This window comes from Sturnus vulgaris, chromosome 4 (genome assembly GCF_052056855.1).
Source record: "Sturnus vulgaris isolate bStuVul1 chromosome 4, bStuVul1.hap1, whole genome shotgun sequence".
Taxonomy (NCBI): Eukaryota; Metazoa; Chordata; class Aves; order Passeriformes; family Sturnidae; genus Sturnus; species Sturnus vulgaris.
The window spans coordinates 70394291-70413766 of NC_142246.1; the positions used below are offsets into that span (position 1 = coordinate 70394291).

The window sequence follows — 19476 nt, forward strand, 5'->3', positions numbered from 1 at the left end:
GTGAGAATCCTTGGCTGGAAGGATTTGTCATCTAAATATTCAGCACAAGGTGTGAGGGGATAGAGGCAGGAAGATGTGAAGTAGGCAAGAAGGCAGACATTGTTGGGTTTTGAAATCTCTGAAATCAGTATCCTGTGCAAGGTGCCTGTCAGTGTACAGCTGGCTCCCTCCTGTGCCAAATATTGCTGGAAAAAAAAGTAATTAGCCTCGGATTCCCACTAAGGTTGCAGACTGTATGTAATACTTGTTTCACAGGGTATTATATGCCCCAGTGGGGAAAAGGTGGACAGACCCTGTAAATTAAAAGTAGTAGGCATCAGATACCTGACTTCTCTGAAAATCACTGTGTGCTTTTCTGGCTGGGGAGACAGAACACAAAGAAAGGACAAAGTTTCAAAGGAGCTTTAGAATTCTTTGTTAGTACAGCCCTGTTAACTCTGTTCTTTCCTGGTGAGATGTTTGCCTTGTTCTGTGTGTGTATAGATGCCCTCCTGCCATCAATATATAGTCCTTTTTTTTCCCACAGGAATTCAGCTGGTTGGTATTTTCCTTTGAGGAGTTGGTGAAGGGTAATGGTCAGAAAAATCTCTACATAATTTTACGGGGCAGGAGTTTGTTCCATCCCCTAAGTGCATGTACACCTCCTCCTGATATCTCACTAGGTTTTTTTCCCATATTTTTTGGACTAAATCTTTCCAGTTTGGAGCCAGAACTTCTGTGAGATGACATGAGGGCATTTTGGATGATGGATTGTGTCGTTTCAGACCAGTGGGAGAGTATAGACCTCAATCAGATCTTGCAGCTGACCTGATTTATGTTCTGCTGTTCAGCTGAATTGGCCTCCCTCTTCTGGAAAGCCCAGGCAGTAGCTCACAGAAGGGAAAAGGAAGCTCTCATTTAATGCAATTTGGATTTGGTGCAGGGACTCCCACAATTTTTGGAACATGAGTGAACGTGCATGAAGGAGACGCTGCTTTTAGCGGTGAAGAAACAAATGTACCTGTGTCCCATTCTTACACGTGGCTGTAACAGAGCTTGGAGAGATGGGAAAGCCTTCCTTTGGGAGAGCAGTGAGGATGGGGATTGTCCCTCCAGCACTGCTTGTGGCCCTGCTCAGAGCCAGGAGCAGCTTCCTCACGTGGAAGAGCTGTTTTTTTTCTGTGACAGGAACAAATAAAACACTTGAGATCGTTTAGTTTGAGAGATCTCAGGAGTCATTAGCTACAGCACTGTGCTCTTATGTATATGCATGTCTGAGCACTTCTATAATGCAATTACCAGTCTTTAAATTTAAAACTGGGACCTCCGAGGTGACTTTTGGCAGAACAAGAGGCACAATCTGCATCTCCTGCTCGGGTGACTCCAGCGTTGTTGCTTTTAAATGCTGTTGGCATAATGTACTTATCAGATCTGTCTGTTACCACTGGACTGCATTTCCTTTTCAGGGCTAGAACAGAATCAGGAACACTAATGTATTGTAGTTCAGCAGGGGGGGAAACTGCTTGTAAATTGTTGATGCCATCTTTTATTGCATGTGATAGTTCAGGGAGAGTAACAGCCTGTACTTCAGCACAAATTGCTCTATGGATCTGGGCAGGCCCAGGATGAAATCTCTGTTTCTCCAGCTACTCTCCTGTCCTTAAAATTGCTTATGCTGCATGCACTGTTAAAAGGTAGACTTAGAAACAAAACTATAAATTTTTTGGATTGCTGTAGATAATGAGGGGGATAAGGAAAAAGGAATTCTCAGGTCAACTCTTCATCCCACATTTCATTTCTGCTTCAGTTCTAGATTGAACATGAACGGGGTAGAGTAACAGAGTAGAAATCTGTAATTGAAACACCCCATGGTAGAAGCAGAGGGATTGTTGTGCTTTTTCCAGCCCTTTGCAGTTGCTGTGCTGCTCAAATGTCTTGCCTTGTACACTCCTGGTAGGAATAACTCTGACCAGGCAAGGACATGAGGAAATGTAAGGTCACAGTAAATGTGTGCAGAAAACAGGAGACAAGTGCATTGATTGTTCAGTGGAAAATCTCTTTTTTAATAATTTTTGGTTTCCCATATGAAGGTCATACATTTGAGACGAAAATATTAGGTAAAGGTCTTGAAAGGTGATGTGCTCCTTGAAGAGCCTTGGCCACACATGTGGGAGCTCTGCTGCAAAGCAGAGCTGATGAGTCAGTGATTCTCAAGCTTGGGGTGCAGTTCCTGAAGTTCTTCCTTCTTTGCAGTGAAGTTTTTCAGTTCCCCAAAGCAGCTGCTTGGCTGCTGCAGGCTCAGGGCCAAGTGAAACGTGTCCAGATGTGGTGGGACAGATGTGCTTCAGTGAACATGGCTGAGCTCCATTTCCATCCTTCTTTATCTCTACTGACTAATTAATACAGAATAACTGGGCCTTACTTGGTCCTTTTGTGTGTTTTTTGCTGTGCATTGTACAGATAATTTTATATTTTTGTGAGTGTGTTCTTTTAACTCTTTGGAACAGTCAGGAAGAGAAGCATCATGATTCCCATCTCTCCTTCCATCTTTTTTAAATGTAGGTTGTCAACACCCTACAGAGACAAGGCTGAGTATCTGAACTTTAAAGGCTTTGGAAATAGAACACAAGTAATTAATGCACATTTAGTTCTATTTTAATCATATTTTCAAGCCAGTCTAATGATGTTGAGAGATGCAACTTGAGATTTTACTGGTTTGATTATTTCAGATGGCAAATAATCCATACAAAATATGCTGAAAATGGTCAAACACTTAAAAATAAAATTCGAACTATTTTATTCATACTTTGAGATAGCTAAAAATATTAGATGTGAGAAAAGGAAAGCAGAAAATGGAATAGGAGACCTTGTACCCAGCTGTTGCATGCATTACTCTGGCCAGAGCTATGCTGGCTTCAAGGTCTTTGAATTTGCTGAGGGAAAAGTGGAAGAGGGGAGAAGTGTGGATGAACACAAAAACCTCGTGGCCCTGTGGTGCAGCACAAGATTTTTTGCTTTTCCTTTTTTTTTTTTTTTGACAATATTTTAATCATTAAAATACCAAGCATTGTGTATTTTTATTTTGAGAAGGTATTGCAGTCACTTCTGATCCATCATTTCTGTCACAAGGTTTACAGTTCAGGGTATCTTCCTTATTTGGAAGCTACTCTTGAAAGGACAATTTTGAAAGGATATATGTCTCTCTGCAGAAGTCAGATGAATCACCTCAGTGATCACCCAGATATTGGGGTTTGAAAGGAAGGTAGATAAAATGAGAATAAATGTCATATTTCAAAATATGCTGAGAAATTAAACAGAATATAAAAGGACAAATGTATTGTGCATTTCATAGAAGATAAATGAGTTTTGAAGTGGCAGTTTAGTATTCTCAAAGCAAGAAGTCAGCATGAGTCAATTTGTTTTGTCTTTGTTACATTTTTAATAGCTATAATTTTTTTCTTCATAACGTTACAGTTAACACTACATTTCTGTACCTGTGTGATTTTGGATGTGGAAGAAGAGTGGAAGTATAACAGCATAAAAGACAGTAGGATCTTGTTTAAAAAGAAACTATGAGAAGACAATGTATCTGGTTTTATTTCTGATTTTGTTGGGGAATAAGACAGCAGCACAACGTGGCTGTTCACACTGTGCACTCTGGGCTCAAGGGTGAGCACTCTTCTGAGTACTCTTAAGTGGGAAATATGCCTGAGGTTTAAGACATTAAATTCTGTGTTTAACAGAGTTACAAATCCTCTCTGTTATGTAGCCTCTTTTTATAGATGTAAAGAAGGTGGTACAGAAGTGAAAAAAAAAAATTAAGAAATGGATCATGTCATGTTTGCCAAAGCGGTTTTGCCACATCTTTCAAAAAGTAAATGGTAGTTATAGCATTGCTTATACTGCAGTGCCACTCAGGCTATTTCAGGTAGTCCAGAAATGCCAGCCACAGATAAAAAGGTAAAAAGATCAAATGTTTCATCCCAGGAGAGACCTGCCCTTGCTAATGAGTTTCACAGTCTCTTTGCTTGATGTGCAACTGAGCTGCCCATTTGTGTTCACTGAAATGCTCGGGGCTTGGACTGGCTTTTAGGACGTTTGTAAGTGCTATAAAGTGATTAACATTTTACATTTTGATGTAGATAGCTGGAAGGGTAGGCCTATCCCTACAGCCTGAATGGAATTAGTTATGCCCAATGAAAGCTCCAGTGCTGCATCCAGTGATGGCAGTGGCCAATTTTGTGCAGGGTCAACAGAGCAAAGCTCATCCTTGAAAGATCACACCCACAAAAAACAGCCCCCAGCAGCACTTAGGAGGCTGCTCCTCTGTCTGTGGATTTGAACCTGCATCAGTTTGGATATTTACCTTTCAAAGGTGCCCCTGCAGGTGCTACTGTGTCCACTTTAATGCAGAGCCCTTGCATGACCAAAGGTGCATGTGGCATTTTTCCCTTGGTTCTGTCCTTTTTGCAGGGTTTGCTTAAAAAGGGCTGTTTAATATTTTGGTTTGCCCTTGGCATTCATTACATGGACTCACATCTCTTCTAATGCACTGAGGGTAGATGTTGCATACAAATAGAGATATTATAAAAGAAAGGCTTTATAAAATGTGGTTTAGGTTTAGGTTTAAGCTAAGAGTTAGCTTGTAACTTTCCATGTGAAAAATCATAAGAATGGAAGCAGTTAGCACAACAGACTATTCTGGTAAGAGAACCATTTGCACCTGTAATAAACAAGAAATCTATCCCATGGGAATCAGTGAACAAAATATGTAAACTAACCAAAACCAGAGAGATTTGTCAGACATACACCCTGGCCATTTACAGGCCAATAAACTGGGTGTCAGTGTATTATTGGTCAGTTAGGTCTAACACAGTGCCTTCTGATATTTCCTATAAATATGAGCTTTGTGAAAAAATAATTGGCTTTTTCTGCATGAAGAAACTGAGACCCATCTGCTTATTACTGCAATATGTAGGATTAATTTCCTTTTCAGTTTTTCTGCCTGGCCTTTTCCTCCTGTGTCTGAGTTTTTCAGCAGAGTGAAAAAAATTAATTTTCACAATGCTCCTGTAAGATGGGAGCCAACAAAGACGAGGAACAGAGGCATGTAGGAACTAAGAAACAAATTTGGAACTTAAAAGATTTCTTTATCCCTGTGTAGTGTGTATATATATATAAATATATAATGTGTTATAAGTATTCAAAGCACACCCTCCATTAAGTCCTATTGTTTATCAGCAGCACTTGGTGTCTCCATGCCCATCAAATCATCTCAAGTGATCTCTATCCCTTGAGCTACTGGATTCACTGATAGCAGCTGGAGGCTGCTTTTCTCACTCTTGAGCTGGAAAAGGCAAGAGAGATTGCTGACTGGTTTCATATTTATGTGCAGATGGTGCTGAAGGAAGGTTAGGGTATCCTGAGTACATCTTCAGGCCTTTGGCCTCTGCTCTCCCAGGCACAAATGCTTCTGTTCTTGTCCCAGCTGTGGCCACTTCAGCCTGATCCCGTCCATTCTGTTGGTTCAGACCTTGCCAGGCATTTGTCTCCTGCTGCTGTTTGCTCCAGCTAGTGGAGTGTGTGCTCCTCAGCCTCTCATTCCTTTTCTTTTCTGCTCTGAACCTCCCTGCCCCTTTCTTGTTTCCTTGCCTTGCTAGATCCAGCTCAGCACCCAATCTGCCTGTTCTCTCAGCCACTATTTTCACTGGTTCATAATTCCAGTTTCTGTGATTGCCAAATTAGCTTGCTTACCTATTCTTTTCACCATTACCCTTCTCTTTCCTCCCTCTTTCTTCTTTTGGTTTCTGTGGAGAGTTCATGGGTTCCCTGGTTCTCATTTTCCTTTAAAACATCTCACTTTCCTACACCCAGGTTTCCTCTTTCTAGTGCAGCAGTTATCCCAATTTTCATTCATTAACTCTTTGACTTCCCCATTTTTTTTTAATTATGGTACAAGAATATATACACAGACCCTCTCAGCTCCTAAAATGGGTGATGTAGGAACAGGCCAAACACAATCCACAGCATTGCAGGAGTCCACTGGAGTGAAAGCTGATCCCAGTCTGTACAGGAGGACTCCTGGTGTCTGGAACCTGTGAGCAGTTTAGTTGCAGAACGTCTGCTGAATGTGTATGCACTACTGCTTTCCAAAAATTTGTAATTTGGCCAAAGTGACTTGTGAGGAGAAGCTTCCAGGTTTAACATTTAACACAAGAAGCTGTGATCAGGCTTCACCATGTGTTGCTTGGCAAGATATCCTGAAGAAAATGTGTTTTCTCCTCACTTGTATGTGACCTACAACATGGTAAGCATTAAGTATTGCCTTACTTATACCACCAGCTTGAAAACCTGTGATGAATATTAATTACTGCTGGAAGCAGTATAGTAGATGTGCTTTCATTTTATAAACGGGAGGGATTTCTGAGGAGGAGCAATGTCTTAAAAGAAATGAAAAATGCTGCTAAATCTTCACCATGCTAAGGGAACAGCAATGGCCCAAGGCAGTGAGCCCGTGAGTGCCTTTAGACTGCAGACAAGCAAGAGCTATCCCAATAGAGGATCCTGCTTGTCAGCAAATGGCCACAGCACACGGGACAAAACAAGCTGTTTTAGCCACGGGATTGGAAGTTACAAATTACCACCACAATGAAACTTTGTTCCTTTTCCCTCCTTTTCCCCTCAGGTACATCGAAGAGAGCCCATCGCTGAGGCGTATGACCATGATGAGGGAGAAGGGGAGGCGACAGGCCATCAGGGGCCCGGCCTTCATGTTCAACAACAGGGGCACGAGCCTGACGGCCGAGGAGGAGCGATTCCTGGATGCCGCCGAGTACGGCAACATCCCCGTGGTGCGCAAAATGCTGGAGGAGTCAAAGACACTGAATGTCAACTGCGTTGACTACATGGGCCAGAACGCCTTGCAGCTCGCTGTGGGGAATGAGCATTTGGAAGTGACAGAACTTCTGTTAAAAAAAGAGAACTTGGCACGGATTGGAGATGCCCTGCTGCTCGCAATCAGCAAGGGTTACATTAGGATAGTGGAAGCAATTTTGAATCATCCTGGGTTTTCAGTAAACAAGCGACTGACTCTGAGCCCTTGTGAGCAGGAGCTCCAGGATGATGATTTTTATTCCTATGACGAAGACGGTACCCGCTTTTCTCCAGACATCACTCCCATCATTTTAGCTGCCCACTGCCAAAAATACGAAGTCGTGCACATGCTGTTGATGAAAGGAGCGAGGATAGAAAGACCTCACGATTATTTCTGCAAATGTAATGACTGCACAGAGAAGCAAAAACATGATTCTTTCAGTCACTCTAGGTCAAGAATAAACGCCTACAAAGGACTGGCCAGTCCAGCTTATCTGTCCCTGTCCAGTGAAGATCCAGTGCTCACTGCTCTAGAACTCAGCAATGAACTTGCCAAGTTGGCCAACATTGAAAAGGAATTCAAGGTAATGGTGTTTTTGTTCTTCTCAGTCTTTGTCATTGTTTTAAAGTTGCTGCTACTTCATGTTGTCCTTAGATGCTGAAATGATTCCCTGTGCTTTTACTTTTTCCATTACAAACACTCACATCTTATCGTCTCTTTTATTCTTGATACACAGGCATTTAAAAGGAATTTTTAATGAAATGAAATTGCTTTTGCACCTGCTGTGTTTGGAGAAAATTGGTAAAATTGGAAACTGGAAAAAGTGCGTGTTCTGATAACCTTGCAGCAGATGGAAAACAATTCTGGTTGCAGCAGCACACAGGGATTGTTCTTAGTTACAAATGCTGAGTAATAGAAGGGCAAAAAGCAGAAACATTTTGCTTTCCTTAAGGGTACTGCAGCACTGACCTTATTCTCTCTTTGTAATTTGTACTGATTTTGACTGATGTCTCCAAATTGTTAAAAATACCCAAAGTGGATTTTTTTTTTTTTTTTGGATACACCTTTTAGGAAGGTCACATGTTGAAAACCAGCTGTTAGACTGCTTAACAGCTGTTGGTCCTCTTACCTGGTTTTCAGCTGTTATCTGATTTTGTATGTCAGTGCCCTGACTTCTTTATATATTTCAGCCTTTCCCTCAGACAATTAATGGCTCACTTAACTGTTGCCCAGTGCTTTTTTTAATGATTTTTCAGTTCAGTTGGATACCTTGAAAAGGACCATAACAGCCACTTTTCCTTTTGTCCCTCGTTCTCCCCCTGCAGCCAAACCCTACCAAAAAAATCAAACCCCAGCAGATGACTGCTTGTAATGAGAAAAGCTTGGCTTGGGGAATGCCAGATTGCTCTCAGTGAGTAGAGATATTCACAGCATTGTGTCTGGATGTAACAGCAAATTTATTGGGGGTCTGCAAGGCCAGTGTTGGGTACCCCTTGCTTGTTTAATATCTTCAAAAATTACCTGAGAGAGACAAAAGATGCATTAAGCTCTCCAAACAGCAGCAAGCACTGCTTACCCTGTGGAGGACTCAGAAGGAATATACAACAACCTGAAAAAAGACAGGCAGAAATTAATAAGGTGAAATTTAACAGAAGAGGAAGAAAACTCCTGAGAAAGAATAGGTTCATATTCAGCTGAGTGAGTTAAAATAGAATTTTAAAATAAATTTTCAGTGGTGAGAAGGATTAATGTATTAGAACACACACGGATAAAGTGTAAAATTCAGCTTAAACCATTCCTCCCCTTTCTTTGCTGAAGGAACTTGCTCATACCGTGCTGTGTATTGTGTAACCTGGCAAATTAATTGAATACTTCCTCAAATGTATTTATTCGGGGAAAAATGTCAGATTTTTCTTTTTCCTCAGATGAAAAGGTTCCCTGCCACCAAAAGCTAAATTAGGACAAGCTGCATTGTGTTTTTGTTAGGCAAGGATGTAGATGATTAGAACTGCACAGAAAAATTACAGTGGAAATAGAAATTCATGGGAGCCTCCCATCTCACAGGTACTAATACCATGCATACACATTTCTTCAGAAGAAAAAGTAGCCTGAAATTTTGGAGGAGAAAAGGTGAAGTTTTTTGGTTGAGCTTCTAATTTCAAACCAGAGCTTTTAAAAATTATTTCAGTTTTTAAAATGGTAATTCCCTGCTACTTTGGGATGCCTAAAACCCCAAGTAATTCACTGTTTTCACAGATTGCAGTATTTTTGGATAGCACTTACATGGCTACTAACCTTCCCAGGTGTATCAGATGATTCCATTTTGGCACCTAGAGTAAAAATTGTTCCTGACTCCTTGCTGGCATGGAAATTCCAGCTTCTCATCAACATCAAGACATTCCAGTGAAATAATTACTCTCCTCATTGACATCTCTTTTTTCCCTTCTGTTTCTATCAAGCCTGCTAGGAGAGCTGAGTGTTTTCCTGGGGTCCCTCCCATCTGTAACTGCCTTTTCAGTGCTTTCTTCCCTATAGAAGTGTCATCTGAATCTGTTGGGATGATCACTTGTGTGCTGTGTCACATCCCAGAGGAGAAGGCTTCTAATCCAGCATTTGCACTCCTGCTGCCCTCTTCTCTGGGATCATCACTGGAAATGCTCAAGTATTCCATTCAAATTCAAGCTGTAGCACACCACTGAGCAGAATTGTTCCAGGGTGGAGGAAACACAACAAAAAAAATGAATAAATCTGTTGAAATCATGATTTATTCTCAGTATCTATGGAATATTAAAGCCCACAATATTTCCTGTGCATGCTCCACTTCCAGGATGCAGAGCACTCCTGCAGAAAATACTATTCTGGGTGGTTTTCCCACAGAGAAAGAGCATAGGTTGAACCTGTTTAAAAGCACCTGAGGGCCAGGTTCCCTGGTAAATTGTTAAATTGAACCTAACACCATTGCATATGCAAAATCCAGTCTGCCTCTCTTGGTTATCATTTACACTAAAAAATTCGAATGCACAAACCAGGGTTTGCAAAGTGAATTAGAGATGTGGGAAGGTGATTTAGACCATTCATTCATGGCAGTCAATTCCTCAAGAAAACCTGATTAATTACACTGATTTTTCAGGGTTTTGTTTTATTTTCCTTTTAGAAGTAAGGAGAAAGGATTCAAAGAAACCACAGAGCCCTGATTTTTCTTGGCAGATGCAAGGCACATTGCCAAAAAAAAAAAAAAGTATTGAAAATTAATAAAAATAGATGAGGAAACTGGAGCCCTAAAGACCATTTCATTCTACTCCTTTAGTCTCCAAGCTTCCTTAATTCCATTTGTGAAATCCTAATTTCGACCTGTTCTCTGTCCTTTTGCTCTTCTTCACCTATTATATTTATTTCTTCTTGACACTTTTACTCCTTTTTGATCTTTGCATCCACTTGCTTTCTTCCCATGTATTCTTCTATTCAATTCTCTCATGGCCAGGGCAGTGAGTACAGTATTTCTCTGACTTTACTTGGTATTCCTTGTGCCCCTAGTCTCCTAATTCCAGGGCTTGCCAGCAGGATTTCAGATGACATCAGGAATTTCAGTTTGATCTCAGTCAAGAATGCTACCAAATCGTAAAAACAGGAACTGTGTCTTGTCTTAATGTAAATAAGTGACCATTAACATAGTTGGAGGATTATCTTTTCCTGCCCAGTAGCACCACAAAATACTTTGAAATACAAATATTCCCAATCTTTATGTTTTCCCGTTCTCCTATTTTTAGCAGACCGTGGACATTGTGGCTTGGCTTGGGGAATGACAGGGTTGGGTTACTAAAGTTAATTGACATTCACCCCCCTCCCTGAGAACTTGAAAGCTGTTACTGCTCAGGGAAGGGAGGACTTCTGGCAGTCAGAAGAGCTGATGGAACTTTCCTTTGGAGTCACCATAGGAAGAGAGAGGACAAGGTGGCTAAAAAGCCCCGTGGTTATCTCTTTATACCAGCTTTCAAATAAATACTGTCCTGTGTAAGCAAGCTCAGTTCTCCCAGCTGAAATTGCTCTGGAAAGGATCCAAAAGGTTGTAGTCCTGCTTTCTATAGGATAAATCCCTGTTCCCAGTTTTGCTAAAAGCTCCTACTGAACCAAAGGAAGATGTGGACGTGCATCTAAAAGCAGAATTTGTCAGTGTTCCAAGTAAATTTACATAGTGTTATCTTAGCTGAACTAACAAAGAGTGTTCAAGCTTAATCTAGGTTTAGGCTCAGCTTTTGAAAGGACAGGGCCCGGATCCATAACCATTAGTGCAATTATGTGCTTGATTTGCATATACAGTTACATGTGCAAACTCACCATATATGTGATGCCCAAGAGGCCGTTTAGCAGATAATAACATAAATTTATGATTCACTATAATGACTGTGAATTAGCTGTGCATTACTCCTGAACTTGGGTGCTTGCAGGAATGTGGCTCCTGTAACAGAACACAGATCCCTGCATTTTGTTTGGCTGCGTGTGATAGCTCAGTGTAAATTTCCTTTGCAGTGGTCACAAACGTTCGTGTGCTTGGTTCTTTGCACACAGACTGATCGATACATTCTTTGTCAAGACTCCAGATGAATTCACAGGGCGGTGCTTGATGTTATGAGTGAGAACAGAGCACAGAAATTTGGGCAGGCTGAGATCCAGCTTTTGATGTGTGTCAGAGTGCTCTGAAACTGCTTGTGAGACACAGCTTTGCAATTCCAGTCACCATCAGTTGTCCTGTGTGTGCTGGAGTCAGCTGCAGAACCTGGGAAATGCAGGGTGTAGGCTGATATATTTTAGTGTTACAAAGGTGTTTGTGCAACTGTTAGTGTTGATCTGGTGGCTTCATTTGTATGTTCTCAGGAGTGAGCAGAGGTGATTTGGCTAACTGGAACCATTAATTAAAATTTCTGATATTCACACAACACCCTAGAGGTAGAAGGTTGTTTGAGAATCAGGTAATGTTTGTCTGTTTAATTCTGTAAAGCAATCAGATAGACTGGGAGAAATTTGATTTGCTAATACATAGGTAAATAAAGACCTGGAGAGGGAAATCTGACAAGTTTTCCTGCTATAAGATTCAAAGCCAGAGTGAGATATTAAGAATGCACATACTGGTTTTCAGTTCTCATAACAGCATTTGTGAGTCATGTAGGCTGTATTTAATCCTTAAATTTGACAGAATAAAACCTCATCCATTATGTCATTAATCTCACCTGGTATTAAGCATAACTTGTATCTACCAATGAAGAAACATGTCACTCCTGTTTCTGCTGTTATTCTACTGCTACTGGAAGAAAGCTGGGTAACTCTTTGGGTAGGCAAACATGCAAAGTGTGGAAAAAACTCTTTTTATTTCCTAACTGTTAGAAATCCACTATTTCTTCTTCTGTTTCTTCACAATTAGCAAAAGAATGAGAAAACACTTTGTAATTGAAGCCTTTCCCTGCAACTGGACAGACCGTGTTCATTCATACAAGGAAAAATTTGGGTTGTGTTATGTCATAAAGCACTTCAATAATAAAAAACCATCTAAACTAAACTTTAGTAAACCTTAATAAGATACCACTTTAGACTCTAGGTTAGATACAAATAATAGTAAAACAAATACTTCTTTTTTTTCCCATGGGAAAGGTAAAAGCGCCTGCAAATTCAGGTGAGAAAGAATGTCATTTCTCTTTTAGTGATGTCGTATTATCACTGAAGTCACTGCAGGAAATGTATTGTCCCATGCACTTTGAAGAGCAGATTTACAGCTACTTTAAAGTGTTAGAGAAAAATTGATTATCAGTCTTATTCCTGTTGAATTACTGTTAAGCTGTGTCTGACGATTTTCATGGTTTTTGCTCAGCCAGCTCCTTTAGTAAATACTTCCTTCAGCTGTAGTGAAATGTGTAAGCAGCTCTTGCTTGAAATTAAATGCTAAAGAGTGTGTGAGTTCTCACCCATATTCAGGAATTCTTTTGTGGAAACAGTATAAACAACATAGGACTTGAATAAACTGAAGGCATGGTATTGTTTTCAGCTTTATTAGATTGTCTTCAGTCACTCCTTTTTCTCCAGTGAATAAAATCCCCACCTTTTTACATTGTGTCACCTCCTGGTGCTTTCCTTAATATTCTCCATAACCTGAATTCTAGCAGTTTATGCTTTGAGTTTTGGCCTCTGTGATGAAGCTCTTTCTTGACTGGGCTGTTATGAAAGACTTTCTCTTGCTTGTTTTTTTTTGGTGGTTTTTGTTTGGGTTTTTTTTTTTTTTTGACTGCTGCTATTTTCTAGCCACCATCCTGGAGTCTTCTTTTGCAAGGTTTTTATCTTTGTACTGTCTGAGATCTAATCACATTTCATGTAAAAGCTCTATCTGCATTCAGATTTCCATGCTAGCAAATAGATTTCCCTCCCTTGATTAACTTTTTAATGAGACTTTGCCTTTTAAAAAGTCCTAAATAAATCTTGGTCATATATAAACTTGCTTATCCCTTCACTGAATTTAATCACACATCCCAGTATTATTTTTATAATTGGCTCTTCTGTCCTGTTCTCCTTGGTTACCAAAAACAAATCTAAAATAACCTTACATCCTGTTGTTTCACTGACAACCGAATTAATTTGTCCTCTATGACCAAAGGAAATAACAGGATCCTGTTTAAGGTCTGTCATTAGGACTGCTTGTTTCCAAGTCTGTATCAGGGATGTCAGTTTTGTGTAATAACACAACTTCCAGGAGTATTTGTTTGTCTCCAGTAATGTTTCATTTTGATTCATATCTGAATCTGACCTGTGGGATCGATGGCTGATATTTGTAATTACCCTATGCAGCCTCTTTTCCCATCATTTCCCAAAATAATTTGAAGCTACTGAGAGCACATTAGTTTCTCTGTCCCATTATATAGATGCTGAGGTGAAAATTTAGCAAAGCTACCTGTGAAAGGAGGTAAAATTACTTAGGAAAGGAGGAAAAAGTGAGGGTTTCAGGAAAAAAAAAAAGAGATTAAGTGAGAAAATTGTGAGGGCAGAAGCACTAAGGAAACATTCTTGAGAAGACAGGCACCTCTAAGGAAAAACCTGCACCCTCAAAAAGTTATTTTGAAAAGGCAGTGTCTGGAAATGAACAGTAAAACACAAAAAATGGAGAGGCAGAGGGCTCAAATTAGTGTTTTGGTGGCCTGGTGGAGGAAAAAAAAATACTGAAGAAAAGCTATGGAGTAACTGAAAAGTAGTTGTGCTGTTTCTAGTTGAGCACTGCAGGTAAAATTGGCAGATTCAGTCACTTTCCTTCTCCAGCTGTAGCTTCATGTGAGGAAATCAGAGGCCACATCTCAGATATGGAATTTTTAGAAATCTGTCTGAGAGGACATGGACACAAAAATGAAGACTGAGGTTTCTGCTGAAGCAGAGATCGAGATAAGAATTTATAGGTAACGTCACAGACGTGGTGGGAGACATTTACAATTATAAACAACAGTATAAGCAAAATTTCAGATGTGCATGCTTTACAAACTTAGCTAAAAATTCTGAAATGCAGCCACAAATGTTTTGTCAGAGGAGGAAGAAGATTAGAGAGAGGCAAATATTTGATGTTGATGTATATGATAATCCTTGGAAAGACTGAACAGGTATGGAAGATGAATTCTCCTGTTCTTTCCAGAGCACTCTTAGAGGAAATTTGGGGTATTTTGCTCACAACTATTGGTGTCCGAGTTTGTCCTGCAGTTACTCCATGCAGTTACTTTGTAACCCACTGTGCCACTTGTTGGGTGTGAGAAGTTCCAAGGGAAGGTGGGAAGCCGAGGGTGGAAAAGGAAAAAAGGGGAAATGTACCTGGTGTACATCAGAGTCATGAGTAATCAGCCACTTCAGCAGTGTAGAAAGAGCTACAAGATATTTGTTGCCTCAGAGAAAATGATTTAATTAGTTGTCAGCAAAGATTTTGCAAGAGTGGAGTTACTTTTTTGATAGTCCTGATCCTGCTTTGTTTGCGAAATTCTTATATTTCCTGCTGCCCCGGGTTATTTTCATCACACTCTTAGGTCAGGTGCTCACCTTGTGTCAGAGAACAAATGATTCTGCTGTACAAAAATTCTGCTATATCTGATACACTCCATACTCGACACAGCAAAAATCAACCCCTTCAATTTTAGCAACTTGTGCAGGGCCTTTTTTTCCCCTCGCCATTGCCTCTTTAAACACGTTTGTCACGGGCCATCTTCTGTCCCCTTCCCGTTCCAGAACGATTACCGCAAGCTGTCCATGCAGTGCAAGGACTTCGTGGTGGGGGTCCTGGATCTGTGCCGGGACTCGGAGGAGGTGGAAGCCATTCTCAACGGGGATCTGAGCGCCGAGCCGGTGGAAGCGCAGCGGCACCGAGCGTCCCTGAGCCGAGTCAAGCTGGCCATTAAGTACGAAGTGAAAAAGGTAATTCCTGCCAGCGCCCAGGAGGGCAGAGCCACCTCCTCCTCCTTCTGCAGGGGTCGTGAGCCCGCGGTCAGATGCACAACTGAGAAGGTGGTGTGAGTAATCAAAGCTCTCACAGGGCAAGAGGAGGCTGTAATGAAGGAGTTCAGTTTAATCGACTTCCCGCCGCTGAGAAGTGGCAGGAGATTGGGATGACATAAATGAGGTGTGCTAGCGAGGCTTTGCACAGTTGGTCAGATGCTTCTCCTGATTAACCCAAAAGGTGTTTCAGTAGAGCCAGATTTTCACTCGGTGGCACTCAGGCTGTGTCTTCCTGTCAGTCAATGCAATAATACCTAATTCAAAGAGAAGGCTGTGTTGGTTTCAACCCATAAACTGCTCATCTACAACTGTAGTGAGAAAGTCCACCTGATTTAACATGTTTGTTCCTTCAAAAAATATTTTAAAACTCAGCCCTGGAAATGCATGGAATATGTCTGTGTCTGCTTTCTGTTCTTCACCTTTGTACCTGTGTTTACTGGTATTTTGACAAGCATTTTCAGTAGATGCCTCTCAAAGTATTTTGTATTTTGTGAATTAATGTTACGTGTTGGAAAATGGAGTTGTGCATCACATATTTGACATAAATACATATCCTTTCATTGTAGTTTTTATTGTATTGCTATGTTGTTCTCCTCAAGATCCCACATTAGGCTAGCACAGAAAATAGCTACAACTGTGTCCTGTTGTGAGAGAAGCCAGGAAATACAGCATTGCCTAGGTATTATTTACAGCTACCTATTTATGTGATTAGCATCACTTCCATTCCTTACAGCCATTATAGTTTCATCATCTCCACAAGAAGCCTTATGTCTCTCAGAATAAATAACTGTGTTCTGTGGCCACCCCTTGAGCCAATCTGCCATATAAAATGAATTGTAAGTACCTTGCCAGAACAACTGGGGATTGCTGGTGTTTATGACAGCCCCAAAAGATTGACAACGGAAATTTTAAACTCAGATCCCAAGCAGCAAATCATCATTTCCAGTATAGGATTGGTCTACAGCAGATAAATGCAATGTAAATATAAAGAAGCATGAAATTAATTTAAAAGACTGGAACAGGGGAAAAAATCAAAGTGCATAAACATGCTGTAGTGTCTAGATATATATATTCTTTATGGTATTGCAGCTTAATGTGTACCAAAACTTTGTTGAGACTCATGTCTCAGCTTTCATTCTGAAGGCTGTGGTTTTCCTTTATGAGTCTGTTGTCACTGATGAAATTCACGGCTGAGCAAAGGGCCACACAGATCTGTTAAGAATAACAGAAATCTAAATAGTGAAAAAAAAAAAAAAAGAGAGAGAGAATTCCTCGTAGCAAACTTGTTCTCTTGCAAGAGAGAAGCTCAGAGTGCTGGCTGCAGTTCATGACAAATACAGTTCAGAACCTACAAGAGGAATGATGTTGGTGGGAGGAAATAGATGATGGTGCAGAGTTGTTACCATATTCATACATGTGCAGTTCCCTGGCATGGGGAGGATGGAAAGGTGATCCTTTGGTGCTGGGATTTGCTCTGTCAGAGCTGTGACAGATTCTAGTGATATCCTGACTGGAACAGATTCAGATGTAGGAAGTCCACGTGGGATTATTCCAGTCCTCTCTCCCTAGGAAGCAGACAAGGATGTGGCCTATTTCCTTAACTTCCCTTATTTCTAGCTGTGCTTCCAGGTCAGGTCCATCAAGGTCAATCCCTGTTGCCAACAGTGCAGCCAAAGAGAGCAGCAGCTCCATGAAATAGATAATGAGCCTATGCCCTGTCCAGAGGGAGGAGAAGCAGGGAAAAACGGATGACAAATAGCAAATGTGCTCAGAACTTCACTGCTAGGGAAAAGGAGTTTTTAATTCTATTAGTAATGAAACCCTTGCACTTAATGCCCTAGGTACTGCATCAAAGTGGAGCCCATCTTTTAAACATGATGTGGTTTTGAAGCTAAGGTCCAGACTGAAACTGCAGCCCCAATAGAGAAGGACTAGGGGAATTAAGGGAGAAAGAAAAAGGAAAAAAAATTACTCTTGCTCTGTATGCTGAATTACTGCTGTAGTAGTGCTTTTAGTTTTGTGTCTCAACTCTGTCTTTAGATTGCAAACAAAATTCCTGAGAAGAGCTGACACAGGCCCAACTAATCTGCAGTTCTTGCCAAGACAAAAATCAGGATGGAATTTCCAAGTGAAATCAATAAGAGCTGGAATAAAATCACAGGAGTTAATTTTCAAACCCTGAAGTGTTCAATTGATGGATAAGAAAGAAGATGAAAAATTCTCTTTATATTTTGTGTGTTAATATATCAGAGAGTGCCAGGATTTGTTCTTGCTCTAAACCCAGCCATTATGATGGTAGAAATAAATAACATAATCACTCTGAGTCATACAGAAAAATATTTACATACTGATGACTTGATTCATGGTCGTGAAACTGAAAAGATCAGAAGTGTTACTGTCAATTATGCTTGGAAAAGCAGCTACATTAAAATTGGGATTTTTTTTTCTTTTAGTGACCAGATACTGTTCTCATGCATCATTTTTGTTCACTGGGGTTCTGCTTGGAGCTGAAAATATTAGATACATGTGATAATAAATTCAACATAAGTAATGAAAAATGAGAAACTGCATGGAAAGTAGAGTGAGAGGAGAAATGCAGGAAGAACAAGGTTGTAGGATGATGTGAGCAGTAGGTAAAACATGATGTCAACCTGCTGTCCTTGGAGGAGATGAAGCTGCAGGCAAATACAGGTAATACAGACACACACTCAACAGGGGTGGGCACAGTTTGAAGCTGCTGAAAATAAAACCAGCATAATCATAAGCTGAAGTATTTCAGTAAAGACTGAGAGAAGAGGGATGAATTTCAGAGCTTTTATGGGTGAGAAGTGGCACAGCTCACTCTGAGGGCTTGGAAGTGGTGCACATTGTGCACTTGCCAGCAGTTAAATAAGTTGCTAAGATCCTCTCAAGAGCCTTTAGACTCATTGCCAGAGAAGAACTTGCCCATAACTCTTGGCATCTTATTCACTAAATCTTCTCTTTCTTTTAATGACAGCAGATCTCCTCTTAGTGTCAGATGAAAATGTTGATAGATCAGGAGAACAAACCAGCACAGAGCTCTGGATGAGGTGCCACAGGGCCCATGCTCTGATTCCCAGCCCTGGGTAAACTTCCTTAAAGCTCCTTTACTGTTTCTTCCCATTCCCTGTGGTAACAGAAGGAATGATGTGGGTGTTCCTTCCCTCCTCTTTCCTACAGTTTTAAGCCCGATTTTAAAAATGTCTTTGTAATTTGAAATAATTATTTACTTTCCTGCCTTTGTCCACAGTTAATCTGCTGTGGGATTTGTCCCTTTGATGTCCTGAGTTGACAATGAAATTTATCTTAGCCAAAGAAGAAGCTGGGGGCATATGTCAGAATGCACAAACACAAAAAAACCCCAATCTCTTCTTCTCAAATGGGCCAGGCTGGCAGTTTTTATGGTGCATAAGCTTCAAAGGTGACAGCCTAATAAAAAGAACAGAATCAGTTTGAGTTTACATTAATTTATTAAAGGACTTTTTTACAATCTCTTTATTTATTTCTCTTGGCCACTCCACTTTATGTACAAACTGCATTAATATGTGAAGTAACTGCTTAATGCATGACACACCAAAATGCTTAGGGACTTTAATTTTACAGCAAAGTAGATTAAAGTATGAAGATTGCCTCCCTTTTTAAAGTTCATGCAGCAGTTTCAGATTGCTCTTCCTTGTGAGGTTTAAGGTTCCCTGTTTTCATTGCCAGTGATTTAATTTGATTTTCTTTCAGAAGTCTGTCCTGTTGTACTACTCTATGCACTTTTTAATGAGATTTGGAATATTAATAGAGTTTTGCAAACAAGACCTGGCAAACAACAGTGTATGTAGTACATAATGATCTCTGCAGAGTACAAGGGGTAATAAAATGGGTATCCAAGGTTTAGAGTATTTTCATTTTTCCAGAGTATAACCAACTGACATCAAATCTCACTCTTAACCCAACAGAAATTATCAGTTATCAGATTTCTTTTCAAACTCTTCAAACCCTCACCTTCTTTATTCTGATTTACCAGCTTTTGATAAGTGAGTTACCAGATTTCTTCAAACTTCTGTGGAAACCAGGCTGCTCACCCTTGTGCATAACTCTGGTGTCCC

At 40.4% G+C, this 19476-nt stretch overlaps 1 protein-coding gene across 1 annotated transcript in view; it reads left to right on the forward strand.

Annotated features, from left to right (window-relative positions):
- TRPC3 (transient receptor potential cation channel subfamily C member 3) overlaps positions 1-19476 on the forward strand; it is a 32380-nt gene that overhangs the window by 2178 nt on the left and 10726 nt on the right. Inside the window, exons 2-3 of the mRNA XM_014886615.2 lie at positions 6665-7436; positions 15092-15277. Of these exons, the coding sequence (XP_014742101.1) occupies positions 6665-7436; positions 15092-15277 (958 nt within the window). The remainder of the gene's footprint in view (positions 1-6664; positions 7437-15091; positions 15278-19476) is intronic.